Here is a 19,708-nt window from a genome sequence, read left to right as displayed (position 1 = left end):
AGCCAAGGCCAACAGTTGAAATAAAGAAAACTGGTTGATTGATCGATATAAATCGATTGATCATGAAAGTGGCAATTTTTGTCCATGATATTTCATTCTCATTTACATGTGTGTCTGTTGCAGTGGCCGTGTCTTTCAAATGTGGGCGGAACAAAAATATGACATGATCCTAGATTCTTTGACATATTTCCAGGGAAAAATACAAATCTTGTACAAGGTGCAGTTGCACCTTTTTTTCAAAACGCTTTCGAAACTCTCAAAGTACCAGAGTTTCCTTGTTTAACAATACAAGGATGTTAATAGCAAAGGCAATGTTTGATTTTCGAAACTGGCATTAAGGTAAAGTTAATGATGGGGCATATTTCTTACTCTCATAATTTTAGTCATAAGCAAGGAAACAACTTTTTATTTTGCAAAAGTTCGAAACTGATTACTGATTCAATGGTAAGCTAACTACGTTAAACTTTTGTAATACAACCATTTCTTTTTTTCAGAATAACTCAGAGCAATTAATTACTTTCTTGAACAACTTGTCATAGTTTCCAGAACTTCTTGTAGTTGTGCGTAAGGATACCGAATTTGAGCCATCAGCGCTCCCAAACTCCCGGATGTTAGAGGTCACCTGAGGTCAGGTCTCAACACTTCCGTACATGCGCAGTATGGCCAACAAATATGGCGGCTGGATCGAACCAAAATACACCTGTCGGCGGACTTGTTGATGTTTTCTTTATTTTCCCGACGTTGTAAACACGTGAGAAAAGCAGAACTTTCCCCGAATATTTCTGAAAGTCCATTCTTTTGATTTTAGTGCGTCTAAACTGATCCTGTGGTTTCTTTCGTCCAGTGTTATGCAAAGAGGTATATATGGCGACCGCGCAAAATTACCGCCGTGATTTGGAACCGCAGCGCACGGTGATGTGTGTGTTGTGTGCGTCAGCTGCGTCCGCTGCGGCGTGACCTTCCGACGTCTGCGTCAGCATGGTAGGTGGGAGCGTCCCTCTCCTGGCGTCGTGACGCACGCTCCGGCGTGGGGCCTGCGTCATGACGTCAGTAGGTGGGTGTGCAACAGGTCACGCTCACCCCGTCATCTGTTGCTGGGGGCAGGTACAAAATAATTTGTGTACTACTGCCCTCAACCTACATTCAGAACGGCCGCACGTTAAGTGTAGTCTCCTGCTACTCCTGTATTACATGTATGTTGTTGTCCTTGTATTATGGGTCATAACAATTTTCTTCCCTTTTTTTTCGGTTCTCTAAGTTGAAAAATAATAACATACATGTATTTGAAGACTGCCTTAACCGAAAGAAGAAGAAGAACATGTTGTAGAGTAGAGTGGAGTAGACAGGTAGGAGGTGGTACGTAGTTTCCTTGTTTAAGATCAAAATGTCAAGAACCATACGATATCTAACCTCCTGTAATAATCAACCCGAATCATTGACATGATTCAAATCATTATTGTCAACATTGAATGGTTACTGTGTGAATGCTGTCATCAGCCTAGATAGCAAATAATAATAACAGCTACACATAGACTGCAGTCTCATGCCACTCCTGTCTTGTTGCTTGTGTATGAAGGTATAAAGTATAAAGTATGCTTTAGATGAATGTTTGGTACAACTTGGAGCACTTAAAAGTGGAAAAAATTGAGTATCTACATGTCAGTTCCTAATGTTCCACCTGAGAGTTGGAGGAAGTAGCTTTTAGTCTAATGTACATCCTCTCCAATCCGTCTGGACCCAGAACCATCGTACAGATGGCTTATGGGGCTCGCCGGGAATCTCACAAGGGTCTCTTCAAAGGATTTCTCTAAAAGCTGAACATCACCTTTGCACAAGACTTATGATATGTCTAACTTATTTTGGCAAGGACTCACAGTGACTTAGAATCTAGAAAAGAAAACTCTGGGAGTTTTTTAAGATTTGAAACAACTTTAAAATCAAATATCTCTATGGAAGTGATGAAGGAAATGAAGAAATGCTCTTTCATTTGACATGTACTATGATGTAGCATTTGCATTTATCACCACTTGCATGTTCATAAAAAGAATATCTATAATCTTACCATATCCTCTCTAATTATGCAAATTAGGAGATGTAAGTTGCAGGGCAATCCAATCATCCTTTCTTAAGTTATCCTCTTCCCGAATTTCCTACATTACTTCTAACGTGTGATGAATTATGATGGTCTGTGGGAGATGGTCTATATATATATTTATTTATTTATTGGTTCAGCATGTACATGCCAGGGTTGCCCAAATAGCCGGAGGCTATTCAACGCAAACGTGAACTCTTCAACGCAAACTTTAAACCACCGCAATACCGTTTGCCCACCTATTAACGTACAGTAGCGTTACTATTGTTTTAAACCCAACCTTAAAACCACCGCAAATTTTCCCCTTAATTAGCGCGAAATAAAAACCATGCAAACTTGAATGCATTTACAGTACTACATTTGTACTAGTAATACCTTTACCTTGCAGGAGATGACCAATGGTTGCCAGGTGGGCCTGTCCACCAGCGAGGGACTGGACATTCTCCACACTGACATCTCACGACTACTCAGGGAGGTGGATGGGAACAACACCACAGGTGAATCACAGAGGTTTGGACAAAAGTGACGGAAAAAAAATAAGATAAAAAAATTTTAAAAGTAAATTAAAAACGTTAAGAGTCTGATATTCAAAGCATGATTATGACAGGTCATTTGGTATATTGAAACCTGCTACCACTATGTTCCTGCAAACTGTATGTTACACTGAAGGGTGGTTATCATAGTATTACGTAACCACCCGAACAGTACAGATAAGGGAGGTGGATGTAAATAACAGCACAAGTGAGTCACAGAGCTCTGAAGAACATTCAGAGTTTGATATTCAAAGGTAGATGTGTCAAGACGGGTCTAAAATTGGTTTATTCGTAACCAGTTGTCGCAATATGTCTGCAAACTGTTTGTTATATGTACCAAAGAGGGGACGTTATTTCACCTACTAGTAGATAATACAGACGTGGGTTTAGAGGAGTTTGTCACAGTATGGTATGTCTGCTTTTTAATTGCATTATATATAAACTTACATGTAAAGATATGTAAAGACTGTGTTCTGCACCAGTATCATAGGTGAACAACCACAATGTGGCATTTAATTACACACTTATAGCTGTTATGTAAGTGTCGCATATCATACAGTCTGTTCAAGATTACGAAACATTTTTCAGGGCTAAGGGGTATCATATCTATTAATGATTATCATGATTCATTAAGAAATCACTTGTTTCCAGGGAAGACCGGTTGGGCGCCACACTGGCCATTTCACCACCGAAACGTGCGTTCCACGTTGCCATGGACGACCGTGGCCATCTGGGTGCTCCAGGGCGCTGCACTGTTTGTAGCCTACGGGATGGTGGCTCAGGACATGGGCAGGTTGGAAATATAGATTTCGAAGTTTTGCAGGCACAATAAAATACATAAAATGTACTTTCAACTGAAAGCTCATCTGTGTTGTAGAATTCATAATAATATTGTGCAATTGTAGCCTTGTTCCAACACAAAGATTCATGGTGACTGTTTTCTTTGTATTGGAACAAATCTTGAATTGCACAATTAAGAAAATACTTTGTTACCTTGCTTGCACTTGTCTCATGTCAATTGTATGCAAAGAAAGTTGATGATGTTATCTTCTAGGAGAGACAGCCTTATAAGCTTGTTGTGGAGGCCTTGGTTCTTCTACTGGTTGCCATGGTTATGCTGTTTTCTGTTCTACAGGAGAGACAGTCTTGTTGTGGAGGCCTTTGTTGTTCTGCTGGTTGCCATGGTTATGTTGTTTTCTGTTCTGCAGGAGAGACAGTCTTGTTGTGGAGACCTTTGTTGTTCTGCTGGTTGCCATGGTTATGCTGTTTTCTGTTCTACAGGAGAGACAGTCTTGTTGTGGAGGCCTTTGTTGTTCTGCTGGTTGCCATGGTTATGTTGTTTTCTGTTCTGCAGGAGAGACAGTCTTGTTGTAGAGGCCTTTGTTGTTCTGCTGGTTGCCATGGTGAGCTGTTACCTGACAGGATGGGACGGAAAACTCCACCAGGAGGAGATGATCAACAAGGTCAAGGTCGCTCTCAAGAAGCTTGAAGGTCAGAAAAACATCTTTCACAAATTTAAAAATGTTTGATTTTGCATGAATAGATAAAGATAGATGTTTTAACTCAGTTGGAAAGAGAAGCTGTACACAGATTGATTGATTGACTGACTGACTGATTGATTTATCGGGTAACTAATTGATTGGTTGATTGATTGATTGATTGATCCCAGGTTGTATCGAGTCCTGTAGTGACCTTGGTTGGCAGGAGAACTTGTACCCTGACCTGTACATGCCGTACTGTCCCGCCATCACGGCGGCATGGACGTACCGCGACGGTCAGCTGGTCAACCTGCCGGCCGCCCTGCTGGTCCGAGGTGACGTCATCGCCCTCAGGCCGGGGCAGACCACACCCGTGCGATGTCGGCAGCTCGAGGTACGGACTGTTTAGACCCTTATTGTAAGTGCTTAGTGCAGCCAGGGCTGTCTCCATGACCCGTCCTTCCGTAGCAGTATGTGAATATAGTGCTGCTGTGATCTTACTACCACCGCGAACATGCCATTTTCCCCATAGCACGAAATGAAAACCACGCGAACATAAATGCATTTACAGTAAATTGATAAGACCCTATGTATAGAAATGTGCAGTTCATTTGCTATTGTGTGACAAAACAAACAAACAAATACACAAGCAACTGGCTATATTTGTGGATGCTACCTGAAACGTTTGACTGTTTTCACAATCTATCCAGTTGCTTAAATAACTGTCATCTTGTGTGAATCTTATGACCTAGATAAGTGAATGTCTACATAACTGCCCTTCCTAACGCCAACCCAAACCCTTAGCTGTTGGGCTAAGGACATGGGAAATACAAAATGTATGTGTTAAGTGCCTTTAAGTGCCGGATACTCTGCCACTATGCTACACAGACGCCACAAACAAACATCTTACGTCTGTCCACAGGGTGACGGCTCGCTGGAGCTCCAGCCAGGTGACACCTACAGCCCTTCTGTCCCGGACTCACAGGACCCCCCCTCCTCCCCAAGGGGGGTAGCCCCCCTCAGACCCTGCAGGTTTCTAGTCACGCAGACAACGTTCACCAACAACATCAGGTCAGAAAAATGTGGCTAATTCACTGTTACCATAGCTGTTACAGTGTAGCATTTATAGTGTTGAACAGACCTAGAGTAACAAACTTATGATCAGACACCATAGTCATTGTAGCAACAGCTTACTATCCTCTCAAGAACAATGTACTGTCTTAATAGTCTCATAAGTCCATAGTGAGAATGATGACTGTTTTTTTATGTCTCAGGTTTTAGTTCAATCAAATAAGAATAGTTTGCTGAATAATTTAGCTGTGATCTTCCCCGCTTTTTCACTTTAAGTTTTAAGTCTTTGTGAAGGAAAAATTATTGGTCAAACAGCCTTTCTGCTTATAGTCGCACATGCATTGCTGAGACAAACACAGAGACTATTAGATAACATTTAGCTGTGTTATCAGATACATGTACATCTATCCAACAGTGTAATCTAAATCATCATTAACTGCTTTGTGATACCTGTGTGCAGATAGCTTCTGGAAAACTGCCATAGGAGACCATCTAGCTGTATCATCAGTTAGATAGTGTAATCTAAATCAACCATAACTGCTATGTGATACCCTGTGTGCAGCCTGTGTCTGGAGAACTGCCATAGGAGACCCGTGAGCGTGCAGGACAGGGAGCGACACGACGTCCACAGACTGGTGGAGTGGCGGCTGCTACCTCTCACCCTGGTCAGTACATGTATGTGGAAACTCTCCCACATTTTACGTTAATGAAGGTTAGACATCCAGGTAAACACGCCAAAAATAGTTACTCAAGCAACTGGATAACATTTTGAAACAGACGTTTCAGACAGCATCTGCTATCTTTCATCAGTGACTAAAGAAGGATCTGGTAGAACTGGGTTTTATACCAAAACTAGGTTTTAACCTTAGCATGCAACCTTGTCTTATCTTACTTAATCCTATTGAACCATCTGAAATTGTCTTCCCTTCATTAACATATCTATTCCGAGTTTTGGTATAAAACCTAGTTCTACCAGATCCTTCTTAAGTCACTGACGAAAGATAGCGGATGCTATCTGAAACGTCTGACTGTTTCAAAATCTTATCCAGTTGCTTGAGTAATTATTTTGGCGTATCTTATTACCTGGATGTCTAACCTTCATCAACGTATCCAGGTAAACAATTATAGTTTAAGACATTTAATCTCTATATAGTCAAACCTGTCTATAGCGGTCACTCAAGGGACTGGCCAAAACTGGCCGCTAAGGACAGGTGGCCGCTATGGAGAAAATGTTGATTAATTGACCACGAGTGACACATGTTTTCAGTACCCACTGAGATACATTTATTCACCGTACAGTACACATGTAAACATTACATAGGTAAGGCACATTTTAGAAATTCGATTGTTGTTCTTTTACTTCTATTATGGGCTTGAAAAAAGAATTATTGTATCTGCCAACTCCAAAATCCATGGCTTGCTCGAGCTTCATGTCTGAACAGACCAGCATCGCTATACTCTACTCTTGATCCTTCGCGACTGCTTCGCTGCCGGCACACGCGTCACCAACGAGTTTTAATCATATGAAACAAAGTCCTTCGCAGCAAAATGCCACCTAGTTAGTTAAGAACAAAACATATGTTGCTCAGTTGCCACTTACTGTTCGTTTTCGACCGGTTTGAAACATAAAATCGTGGCGACAATTTTCCATAGTCTGTTGTTGTTTGCTTGTCATGATCGGCTTCTACCATTATGCTAATAGGGTAATGAGAGGATGGTCGCTCTGTTGAGGGCTTTTTTTCTTTTCAGAAAATTGCAACAGCCCAAATTTTACATCATAGTAATGTTATTCATATCTAGTTTGAAGCTTTTGGTTAAGTAATTATCCTCAGTGATAGTTTGCAGCAAAATAAATTTAACACACTATACCTCCGCAACAGTGGTGTCTTCCGAGGGCCTTTATACTGCTCCGCCATTTTGAAAATCGTGTTTGGGCACATTTTCCGATGAATTCCCGGGGAAAACGGAAATATTGGGCCGACATTGAAACATTCTTGTTTTCTTTATTATCATCCTGTCAAGTTGAGTTCACATAAACTTGATAACTGCGTGAAAAAAATGAAGATTTTGAACCTGGCGTGCGGTGGCGATGCAGCTTCCACCGGCGCACATTGACCGTTATCGGCAGTGTTACTGTACTCGCGGGACCGAAAATCGTCTGGCCGCGACCGCGTTGGACAGGTGGCCGCTATAGCCTAATTCTTAATGCTTATGTCAATGGGAAAAATCCAAGGGACCGACAAAAAGTGACCACTATGGGCAGGTGGCCGCTATGCAAAGGTGACCGCTAATACAGGTTTGACTGTATATGCATCTGTATAGCCATTATAACCGCCCTTCTGCATAACACATCAGCTTCAGTATCTGTATCTGCAGTCATATATAGCCGCTATAACCGCCCTTCGGCATAACACACCAGCTTCTGTATCTGTATCTATATAGCCGTTATGACCGCCCTTCAGCGTAACACACAGTCTAGCTTCTGTTTCTGTATCTGTATCTGTACAGCCGGTATAACAGCCCTTCAGCATAACACACCAGCTTCTGTATCTGTATCTATATCTATATAGCCGTTATAAACGCCCTTCGGTGTAACACACAGTCTAGCTTCTGTATGTATCTGCATCATTCTGTATAGCCGTTATAACAGCCCTTCAGCATAACACACCAGCTTCTGTATCTGTATCTATATACTATTAGCTGTTATAACCGCCTTTCGGTGTAACACACAATCTAGTTTCTGTATCTGTATCTGACAGTGTATAGTCGGTATAACCGCTCTTCGGCGTAACACACCAGCTTCTGTATCTGTATCTATACACAATGTATATCCGATATAACTGCCCTTTATTGTAACACACCAGCTTTGCAGGTACGCAGTGCGACAGCAGCTGGTTACATCACTCTGTACGGCTAGTACGGTGTCACCTTAAAGAGGATGAACTGACCTGGAAATGCTCTTAACATCCCTCTCTTCCCTCCCCAGGTGCTGGTTCTCCTGGTGAACCTGTTGAGGTTCTTCCTCCTCCTGTAAACATCCCTCTCTTCCCTCTCCAGGTGCTGGTGCTGCTGGTTAACCTGTTGAGGTTCTTCCTCCTGAGGGACGACGTGGGCCACTGGGCAGAGATGCTGCTGGCTCTGCCGGTGAGTAACTAGAAAACAAAACGAAAAACTTATACAAGTATTCAGATGTAGATATGATAAGCCAGGATACATGTTTTGGATGAACTGCATGTTTGTGTTTCTTGTTTGTACATTTTGAAAGTTGGTAATGCAGGGTTCGAAATTCCTTTTTGGAAAAAGGTGCACTGGTGCACCCAACAAAAAAATGAGGTGTACAGAAGGAATTTTAGGTGCACAACATAAAATAAAGTTGAATGTCAGCAAAACATATTTAAATCTAAAGCTCTTGAGAACTTCAATCTGTCATTCTAAAGCTAAATTCAAACAGTACATCAACTTAAGGACAACAAAAGGTTATTGTGCTTTTTCAGACACTTACATATCAAGAATATTCTGTATACTAGTGGACAATAGTACCTTAAAGTTTACACTATAGCGTACAGAAATATCTAGGTGCACCAATGCACCCACAGTCAAGAATTAGGCGCACAGCTCCAATTTTGGATGCACACAGGTGCACATGCACCCAGTATTTCGAGCCCTGTAACAAAACTTTGATGCCTGTTGCCAAGGCTTTTCCTGTACCAATAACAGTCTTGCTCCCCTCCCCAGTTATAAGTGTGGGTGTATGCCACCCTGCCATTGTTATCTCCCCTGTTCCCGTGGTTGAAATTTTCAGTTACAAAGATTTCGATGCCTCCATTCTGCTAAACTTTTTTTTCTATACTGATAAAAATGTACAATGCACATTTCCCCCCTCACCACCCGGGTCGGCATATGACTTATGGAAATTCAACATTGAATTATGTATTTTCTCACCAAGAGTTTGGATTGAGAATTATCTCATTAAAGTCTTGGGACATATTCATTGTACACTGCATTATGATTTGCAAATAAAGACTAAAAGAGAGACAATGTACATTGCACATTGCCCTCTTTTCAATCCCCGCCCATGTGTATGCCACTCTTCCATTATGACCTCCCCTGTTCCCATGTTTGAGATTTTTGTGGTTGTTTTCAGTTCACAGTTACAAAGATTTCAATGCCTTATTACTGTCAAACTTGTTTTTCTGTACTGTCTGATAATGTACAATGTCCATTTTCCCCCTCCCCGTGCACCCAGGTTGGCATATGACTTATAGAAATCTAACATTGAATTCTGTATTTCTTCACCGAGAGTTTGGTCTTAAAGTCTTTGATAAGATTCATTGTACACTGCATTATGATTTGCACCTAAAGATAAACAATGTTCACTGGCCTCTTTTCCATCCCCCCAGGTGTATGCCATCCTGCCGTTGCTGCCTCCCCTGTTCCCGTGGTTGTGGCTGGGACTGAACACCTACGGGACAGCCAGGGTGCTCGCACTCATGCAGGCTGGGAAACTGCAGCAGGTGGGAACTAAACAAATTAACAGATTAGCTAGCTCATCGTTTGGTCTATTGATTGTCGATTGATTTGTTGATTGATGGATGGGTGGATGGATGGATGGATGGATGGATGGATGGATGGATGGATGGATGGATGGACGATGGATGGATGGATGGATGGATGGAAGGAGGGAGGGACTCAATTTTGCAGTAGCAGGGGAAAGGATAGATGGATGGGTGGATGGATGGATGGATGGATGGATGGATGGATGGATGGATGGATGCATGGATGGATGGATGGAAGGAGGGAGGGAGGGACTCAATTTTGCAGTAGCAGGGGAAAGGATAGATGGATGGATGGATTGGTTAATGGATGGATGGATGGATGGATGGATGGATGGATGGATGGATGGATGGATGGATGGATGGATGGATGGATGGATGGATGGATGGATGGATGGATCGATTAATTGATTACTTTCAAATTGGTTTTAACCATAAGTTACTTCTAGTAGAGATCAAAAGTAAGAATCAACTACATGAACTTGATAATCAAGACCTCTTTTTTTCCTTGCTCAACACGCCACCAGGAGTATTGGAGCTTTGAACATGTAAGGTTTCTCTGTGAAACGTTAAGTAAAAAGTACAATTTTGTCATCGTTGTCATCACTTTTCATCCTCGGTATAATATTTATTCTTATCAATTATTGATGAATTAAGAATTCAACGTAATTTAACTGTGGCCACTGGCCCTTTGAATGATAATTCTTTGAGTGGAATTTTAACAGAATCATATTACCAAAAAAACAACTATTTTAAACCAATAAATTGTATTAAATGCTCAGATAATCAGGATATCCTAAAGCCTCTATAAGTAAATCCAAACAGCTTGCCAGGTAAAGTCTTATATGTTTTCCTAATATGCTCAGATTTCTATTTGTTAACAGTCTGAGACATATAGTTTGCTAATACTATTAGTAATAGTCAGTTCACTAGCTTTTCATTTACTAATAGTAGTAATTCTTTAAATTTTCTACTTCACATATTAATCAAACTTTAACCCTATGATATCAGCTACTGATACTGTCAACATACCTGGCTAATGCTGTGTACTTAACGAGCTAGTAGACTGGCTTTCAAGCAAAAAGCAGTGCTATAATCTTGAGGCATTGATAACGTATGCTAACTTAGTTTCCTGGTTATGTAGTTATTAATAGTTTGCCTAACCAGTATAGCAACACCATAGGATGTAAATTCTGGTTAAGTTAACTGGTTAAATAGTTAACTTATCTAGTAACCTAGTTATTAGTATTCCTAACCAGTAGCAGTACAGTAGGTGTTGTCTGTGTGTGCAGATTGATGTGTTTGAGGAGGAGGAAGAGGAGAGGTTCCTGCTGACACAGGTGACGGGAACTCCTCCCAGCTACACTCCCTCATCACACCCTCACCACTCGCTCACCACATCCTCACCACACCTTTTCTCAAGGCTGATCAAAATAAAAGTGATTTTGAGCCAATTTAGCTCAAACGAACTCCAGATTAACAGTCAAGCTACTCTTTTACTGGTTGTGACAGAGAATACATGCAGATGCTGTCCCATTATTTACAAGTTATACAAGGGAAATTTCCCTCACTCTTTTTAACAAATACCATGAACAGTTGACCACAGCTTTACACCCCATCCATCTTGGATGAGAGACACAGCTCGAATTGGAACCAATGACTTCTTGGTTCAAAGGCAGAGTTGCTAAATACTGGACTACGCACTCTACACTTAAGTCTGGTCCAAGACAATTAAACACTGTAGATCTCGAAATGTTAGCGGTGGTTTCATTTTCACGGTCTTTGTTGTGACCGCAATTTGATTGACACTGCAAATATGCGTTTCCAATTTATTACTACACTGTAACTGTGTTACAGTAACAGTACTTCAAAATTGTTTTAATCACGTACATTTTGTACTTAAAGTTAAAACACCATGAAACCTTCCTTTCCCATCCCACTGCGAAATCAAGTCCCGTAAAAGTAAAAGAGTTAACAGTTAGATAAAACCTATAGTCACTGTGATTATCATCTTTAAGTCATCTGCCAAAGTAACATTTGAACTGAAAGGCTGTGGATAACAGCATCTTTTCCATGGGTGTGGTCAGGACAGTGTAGCTGGGTGGAAATATTGACTATATTTTTCTGCTGTCCTAGACTCCTACTTGTCTTGTAGACTTTCTTGTATCATAAAGCAACTCTTTAATATGAACATGACACAGTCTGACAGCTTATACTCTGTAAGAGTGTTGTTTGTTCCTTTAACTGTAATGATTATTGAATATATATGTGTCTGTATCATCTTCATGTCATTGATAATATGTTACAATGCACACCTCCAATTCTTTGCACTAACTCACTAACTCACTCACTTGAAGTGGAGCTGCATTTTTCTAACAAAAGAAGTTGAAAATAATTATATAGTACAATGACCAAATGACTGGATAATTATGTGATACAATTTAACCTGCTCCCTATTTGCGGACCCCATATCCAATAGAAATTTGGTGCCAAACGGCTACCTTAGCAGCCTGAAGGTTAAGATAGCTGTCCTGTTCTCAATGCCTGTCTGCCCCATGTTTAGAGCCTTCCCGTCCAGTGGAGAACAGTCAGGGTCCTGATGTGGGCAGTTCTGACAGGCAGGACAGAAAGTCTACCACGGACAGCTAACATTCTCCACACACTTGGCAGTGTTACCGTGAGTCTTATATTCGTATGAAGGTTTACATATATTATAGCTAAGATTAATTGGGAACTTTGCTACTACATATGACAAGTGTCTCTGCTGAAATTTCATGTTACACCTAGTTTGACACTGACGAAGAGTAGTGCATGCTACTTGAAACGTCTGACCATTTCCAAAATCATATCCAGTTGCTTGTCAGTGAGTAACTGCTATTTGGCCTATCTTATTACCTGGATCCTATGTCTTACCTTTGTCGACGTACACCTAGTTTGCGGAGTAGTGTAATGTTACTGCATAAAAATGATATCAGAAGACAAGATCTACACAATCTAAGAAAGCAGCTACTTTTTATAAAGAAAGTGACATTTTTCAAAGATGCACATATGCTTGTGATAACATCTCGTAGTTGCAAACATCTGCCATGAAAATTCCATCTGCAACTGGTCTTATATGGAGAGTTTATTTCATTTTCAGGCACTATGTTGTGTTGACAAGAGAGGGGTCCTGTCCTGTCCAAATGCCTCTCCTGAAAAGGTCTTCTTCCTCACGTCACTAGAGGATGATGGGACGAGAGCAGAGGATGATGGGATGGAGTCAGAGGTCAGCAGTGAGACTGACCCGAAAAGTAACGACCTTGCAGACAACAAGGTCAACGAAAGTAGAGAGAATCTAAAAATAGATCTCGAGACACAGGACGTTTTATTTAAAGCCAGCACAGAACTCTTACAAAGAGACAAAAATGTGGAAGACAAAGAAACGCACATATCTTCAAAGAAACAAACTTCAAACACACCAGAAAAATCTCAGAGTCAAGAAAACGTTCAAAGGGAGCGAGCGGTAGATGAGAAAGCAGTTTTGCAAGAGTCGTTTTCGGAAGAGGAGTTTTTTGAGTGCCACGCGGAAGTGTTGGACATCACAACGGACCCACACAGCTCATCGGGGCTACGGTTTGATGACACCAGATGGGAGAGGCACCTCAACTCACTCAAACCACTGGTGAGGCATGGGGGAGGGAACCTCTTTAGAAATCAATCTATTCAAGGAAGGATAGGGCAACACCAATTTAATTTCTTGGTTAACAGATTGTTTTTAAATTTTAGCAACAAAAAAATCATGAAGAAGGTTGGGGTGAAAACTTGCACCTGACCCTGTTCACCCCCTGAAATTGTGTGCACCAAAGTACAAACTTTCCTCTGAGATTCTTCTTTCCTGTAACAGTTGATTTTCCAATCTAGTATTTTTTTGAAAATTCAGTTAACCAAGAAATTAAAATGGTGTGGCCTAAGAAGTGTCTAGTATTTAAAATTATTTTTAGTACACCAAAAAGGAACAAGAAATGGTCATGCTTTTAAGTACCATTTGTATTTTCCTACTACAAATACTTCTAGTTGTAGAATTGAACATCGTAGTCCTGTGATACAACAGTCTGTGATCCTTGTCATTTCGACTAAAATAATAATAATAATGATTTTTATTGGTCAGAAATCACCCGCAATGGCAGCCTTTGTAGCGCTGAATTGATGCAGGGTTTACAGGTTTCACATAATACACAACATATACATATTTTATCCACACTTGCACTTTGTGGAACTGTCGCAAGGGTCTGGGCGGCTGCCATTCCGTGCCACAGGTAACCTCAATACGACCTTCCTCAACCAAAGTAAGGTACCCATTTACACCTGGGTGGAGTGAGGAAAGTCGTGTAAAATGCCTTTCCCACACGACCTCACGTGTATTATTTGCTTTTGGAGACTTTTACATACTTCACCTGAACAGTGATTTTTGCTTGTGCACAGGGTTTGAACATCATGTTGAACATCTGTAACCCTCTTGCCGTGGAGAGGAGTGCGGGCTTCATGGACCACCTGAACTGTGTGTCAAAAGACATGGGGGGCAGGGCCATCCTCAGGTATAGGAGGTAAGGGTTCGAGTCCCAACAGGGCCATCCTCAGGTATAGGGGGTAAGAGTTTGATTCCCAGCTGGGCCATCCTCAGGTATAGGAGGTAAGGGTTTGAGTCCCAGCTGGGCCATCCTCAGGTATAGGAGGTAAGGGTTCCAGTCCCAGCATGGCCATCCTCAGGTATAGGAGGTAAGAGTTTGATTCCCAGCTGGGCCATACTCAGGTATAGGAGGTAAGGGATCTAGTCCTTACACGGCCATCCTCAGGTATAGGAGGTAAGGGATCTAGTCCTTACACGGCCATCCTCAGGTATAGGAGGTAAGGGTTTGATTCCCAGCTGGGCCATACTCGGGTATAGGAGGTAAGGGATCTAGTCCTACATGGCCATATTCAGGAATAAGATATAAGGGTTTGAGTCCCAACAGATCCATCCTCAGGTATAGGAGGTAAGCGTTTGATTCCCAGCTGGGCCATACTCAGGTATAGGAGGTAAGGGTTTGATTCCCAGCTGGGTCATCCTCAGGTATAGGAGGTAAGGGTTCGATTCCCAGCATGGCCATACTCAGGTATGGGAGTTAAGGGTTCCAGTCCTGACAGAGCCATACTCAGGTATAGGAGGTAAGGGATCTAGTCCTTACACGGCCATATTCAGGAATAAGATATAAGGGTTTGAGTCTCAGCAGATCTATACTCAGGTATAGCAGGTAAGAGTTCTAGTCCCGGCAGTGCCATACTCAGGGTATAGGAGGTAAGGGTTCTCACAGGACCATATTCAGTATTTATTTGTATATATTAGGGGGTAGGGGTTTGAACCCCGGCTATTTTTGCTTGCACAGTTTACATGATACTGTTGATGGTTGCTGTCCGTGGTGCTGAAGTTTAAGCTGTGAAGACATTATTTGACTGCTCCTTCATCATATGATGTATCTCCATCATACATTGTTAAAAAGAGCAGGTGAAGTTCCCTACTACAGTAGACTTGACATGTACACTGTACATACTGCCTGTGTATCATGTCATGACCAATAGACTACTGGCTTTTCAGTGAGCTGAAATACAGATTAAGATACTTTTATTTCATACCAGCAGGCACATAAGTTTTGAAGATGTAGAAAAACATATAGCTCTGAAACAAGGTGGAATTTGGCAAATACTAAAGGAGAAAAATTTCAAGTTGATTGCCCATCAGCAAGTTGATCCAGTATCCAGATTGTATCCAGTCCTGCTTTGAACTGAAAATCAAGCTAGTTATTTCAAACCCTGACAGTAGTTTCTGACTCTTTCCCCTGTAGATGTTTATGTCAGCTGGTTCAGCAGATCGGGTTCTCGGACAAGGTCCTGGAGCTATTTAAGCTGAAGACGCAGGTGGCTGCATACCGCGGCCTGGGAGCCGGGCTTGGACAGGACCAGCTGGCCAGGAGGAGCTCCTTCCTCAGGAACAAGCTGCCGCTGCCAAATATGGTGTCGGTGGTCACCAAGGACTATACCACAGGTATGGTGGGAGCAGGGGGGTCACAGAATTGTTGTGTTGGAATGAAAGTTCATCTGTGACTAATTAACACCGTGATTGTAGAGGGTTTTACTTTTATTATGCTATTTCCGTACACAAAGTAAAGGGCTGACCAAATTGTTGTGTTCATGTTTATTTTCTATATCTTAAAATTGAAAAGGTTAAAAATGGTAATACATACATGACATTCTTTTTATGTACACTTGCACAGTAAACAATTGTTTAGATTTTAGGAAATTGTATTCCGACAGGAAAACTTGATGGAACACATTCATTTTATAAGTTATCATTGGAAAACAACACAAAGAATCAACTAGACAATTTTTTACCAGACCTCTGGTCAGAGAAACAGCTGGAAAGTGGTTATTTTTTATGCTTATGAAGTTTAATTGGATGACATTAACAGTAACCTTGACGTTTGACCTTGGTATCTAACAGGCATGCTTCAGCTGCTGACCCACGGAACAGCAGACATCGTACTGGACAGCTGCACAGACTTCTGGGACGGCATTGACCTCTGCCCTCTGACAGACAAAGATCGGTGAGGCTCTAGTATAACAACTTACAGCAGTATCTTTTGACAAACATTTAATCATTACACACAACATAAAAAAGATTGCTCTGGGGAGCTTTCAGCAGTATCTGTTTGTTCGTTCTTGTAGTGCCTAGTGGCATATAGATCAGCAAGTTTCTTTGCTGTTTTAGTGACGGATTATATCTTTATGGGGAGGGGTTGCTAGCCTCTGGCCTGAGGCATCTCCTCAAACATGGCACCCCCAGCCCAAACCGAGATGCCCTTCCCAGTATTGTGCATTGCCACCCAATGTATGGGCCATCAATTCAGTTATTAAGCAGCATACCTAGTACTTGATTTTCAGATCAGTAAATTTTCACTTGTTAACTAACTAAAGGGAACCTAGAATATTTTTTAAAAATCTGAAATGCCTTTGCAGTTGGTAAAAGATAAATGCCGAAAACTAGCATATTTGCATCTGTTGCCATACAGGAAGAAAATCCTGGACTTCTACCATCGCATGAGCCTGTCTGCTTACTGTTCAGCCTTCGCCTACAGACCCATGGAGAAGGTGGGAGTTAAGCCACATAGATCTTCATGTATTACAGTGTATCTACCCATTAATGTATGCCCTGGTATCTTAATCTGAGATCAGGAAAGAACAGTTAACCTGGCAGTGGTTACATACAATGATTTTTGTCTGATTCTGATAAACAAAGGACTGGACAAACAGTAAAAAGTGAACAATACAAAGGTAGGGCTGATACAGACTTCTAATAATTCATGAATAAATCTAAATAAAAAGTCTAGAATATCAAATGAACCATCTTGAAAGTCATTTACAGTGCGTATATCCCATCACAAGTACATTGTAGCAAAGTTGTATAATACTTGACGTAGTGCATGTGTACTTCAATTACTTCAAACTTCCTGGCTTGTTCCTTCAAGTGAAGGATGAATTAGAGATGTTTCATTTGTAAGAACTATTGTGGAAAAAGTGATGACAGAGCTTTTTATGTCACCGGACCAAATATGGAAAATAACCGAAGGTCAATGACCCCACAGGATGAGGTTGTCCCCATCCCATTGGGCGAGCAGAAGCCAATCAGGGCGCAGGTAGAGAAGTTTTGTTTGGGGGTATCTGAATGTTGAAGTCACTGCAATCATCTTCAACATTAGTAATCAAATCTAATATGATTTTTCCCAATTCCATGCAGAGGGGATAGATGCTACTAGAGGCATTATTATCTTCGAATAAAGACATCTTGGATCAGGGTGTTTGGGTAAAATCACTGCAATACTCCAATCATTAGGCCACACCAATTTAATTTCTTGGTTAACAGATTTTTTTTTAGTTTTAGCATGAGGACATCATTAAACCAGAGGGCCGGGGTGAAAACTTGCATCAGACCCTGTTCACTCCCTGCAACTGTGTGCACCAAAGTACAAACTTTCCTCTGAGATTCTGTTTTCATGTTGATTTTCCAATCTAGCATTTTTTTAAATTCTGTTAACCAAGAAATTAAATTGGTGTGGCCTTATCACAAAGAATCATTAGTTCTCTCTTTTTTTTACATGAACTTTTCTAATTTCAGTGGTGACAAATTCATGGTGTCAAGCATTACCTAGTAACTGTCACAGTCACACACAGGACCACCATCACTGACCAGCTGATTTTGGTTTTGAAAATACTGTGAGAAGTTCTCAATCAGAAATTTCAGACCTTGGCCATGGCTTCCTTGTTACATGAAAGAACACTTCTTCAGGTTAATTTTGAATTGTCTTATTTGTTAACAGTGAATCAGAATTGTATCAAATTGAAACTGTGTATAAACAGAGAAGCTCTGCCACAGAAATACAAACCAATCCATAGAAGAAACAAGTTAAATATGTATGGACCAACTTTTCCACTTGATAAACTAATTGTGATTCTACAGTGTTTTCATGATCAAGTTAGTTGGTAATACTATTTAGTTTTTGGATCTGCTGGGATGCCAATGTTGTATCATATTTCATCTACGATAAAGGTTTTTTCAATTATTTGAAAATGGAAATTAAAGACTTTGAAAATTTTCAATCAAATTGCTGTATTTGCATTCAGCCTGTGTCCAGACATCTGGGTGAAGTGTTCTATGAACTTAATTTGATGTGTTTGTACATTTGTGTATAGCCTGTGTCCAGACATCTGGGTGAAGTGTTCTATGAGCTTTGTTTGATGTGTTTGTACATTTGTGTATAGCCCGTGTCCAGGCACCTGGGCGAGGTTTTCTATGAGCTGCCGGTGAGGGAAACAGATGAGCCAAGAGGAGCCGACACACCGGTGTCTGATACAAGCTTAAGGTAACCCTGATGGCAACCTTCCTTTTTGTATCTATGTTTACAAATCAAATTCAGCAAAACACCACATATTTGCAGGGCTGATTTCAGCACTTCCTTGGCTAGTGACTTACTTACTTGACTTATGTCGGGTGCCAGTCTCCTTCATCCGTCACCCGAACCACTTGGCTAGTAAGAATACTTAACACTTGTCAAGTGCCACTTATTGTTCTCTCTTACTCTTGTCATTGCCCATGACTGTACTATCTTTTCATCTTACACAGTTTTAGGGAGTGAATTTAGTCTCGCACTGGTTTTCCTTCCAGCCCTCTTATATATGTTAGAATAATGCTCAAATGTGGTTTGCAGGCCTGAGGATCAGTCTCCCCCTGTGCAAATCTTCAGTGTAACACATGTACCTGACAGTCACCCTCTAAAGTTAGAAGAGAATAGTACTGTGCTAAATGTTTTGTTGATGGTGGTTTCCAAACCCGAGTATCTGTTTTCCCTAAATGTACAAATTTTCAGTTTGACACATTCAGCTGACAGACACTCTGAAGTTTTTACATACAGTATAATAATTGTAGATTAGTGCCAATGTTTTGTTGATGGTATTTGTAGGACAGGCTTGAGTATCTGTCATCCCCTGTCCAAATTTTCAGTTTCACATTTACATGTACCTGACAGACACCCCAACGTTTTTACATAAAGAATAGTGCCAATGTTTTGATAGTGGTTTCCAGACCAGAGAATCTGTTCCCCCTGTACAATTTTTCAGTTCGACACACTCACAACTTTACAGCGCCAGTGCTCACATTTTTCTGCTGCTTATTTGCAGGCCGGAGGATCTGTTGCCCCCTGTCCAGACCCTGGAGGACTCCAACCTGTCCCTGGCCTCCCGCGGCAAGGGCAGGACCATCAGGCGGGAACAGGACTGGTTCAGGTGGGTGCTAGGGGGGCTTGTGATAGTCCCCACTTGTTAAGGGGTCTTTATCAATCATAAACCACATAAGGGACACAAGATACTCAAGATAACAGTTACTAAAACGCAACGGGATAGATTTTGTAAACAGGC

At 41.2% G+C, this 19,708-nt stretch overlaps 1 protein-coding gene across 1 annotated transcript in view; it reads left to right on the top strand.

The window, feature by feature from the left end:
* Positions 1–475: 475 nt before the first annotated feature.
* Positions 476–19,708, top strand: part of LOC136440463 (transmembrane protein 94-like) — a 35,125-nt gene continuing 15,892 nt past the window's right edge. Inside the window, exons 1-20 of the mRNA XM_066436512.1 lie at positions 476–981; positions 2,481–2,589; positions 3,277–3,418; positions 3,761–4,116; positions 4,295–4,497; positions 5,026–5,174; positions 5,737–5,839; positions 8,232–8,318; positions 9,575–9,688; positions 10,255–10,275; positions 11,020–11,304; positions 12,291–12,404; positions 12,867–13,388; positions 14,189–14,310; positions 15,586–15,785; positions 16,242–16,344; positions 16,810–16,888; positions 17,383–17,454; positions 18,557–18,657; positions 19,412–19,576. Coding sequence (XP_066292609.1) covers positions 979–981; positions 2,481–2,589; positions 3,277–3,418; positions 3,761–4,116; positions 4,295–4,497; positions 5,026–5,174; positions 5,737–5,839; positions 8,232–8,318; positions 9,575–9,688; positions 10,255–10,275; positions 11,020–11,304; positions 12,291–12,404; positions 12,867–13,388; positions 14,189–14,310; positions 15,586–15,785; positions 16,242–16,344; positions 16,810–16,888; positions 17,383–17,454; positions 18,557–18,657; positions 19,412–19,576 — 3,050 coding nt within the window. The 5' untranslated portion in view covers positions 476–978. The remainder of the gene's footprint in view (positions 982–2,480; positions 2,590–3,276; positions 3,419–3,760; positions 4,117–4,294; positions 4,498–5,025; positions 5,175–5,736; positions 5,840–8,231; positions 8,319–9,574; positions 9,689–10,254; positions 10,276–11,019; positions 11,305–12,290; positions 12,405–12,866; positions 13,389–14,188; positions 14,311–15,585; positions 15,786–16,241; positions 16,345–16,809; positions 16,889–17,382; positions 17,455–18,556; positions 18,658–19,411; positions 19,577–19,708) is intronic.

This window comes from Branchiostoma lanceolatum, chromosome 8 (assembly GCF_035083965.1).
Source record: "Branchiostoma lanceolatum isolate klBraLanc5 chromosome 8, klBraLanc5.hap2, whole genome shotgun sequence".
Lineage (NCBI taxonomy): Eukaryota > Metazoa > Chordata > Leptocardii > Amphioxiformes > Branchiostomatidae > Branchiostoma > Branchiostoma lanceolatum.
The sequence above is the reverse complement of the archived record's forward strand: the minus strand, read 5'-3'. Positions and strand labels throughout refer to the sequence as shown.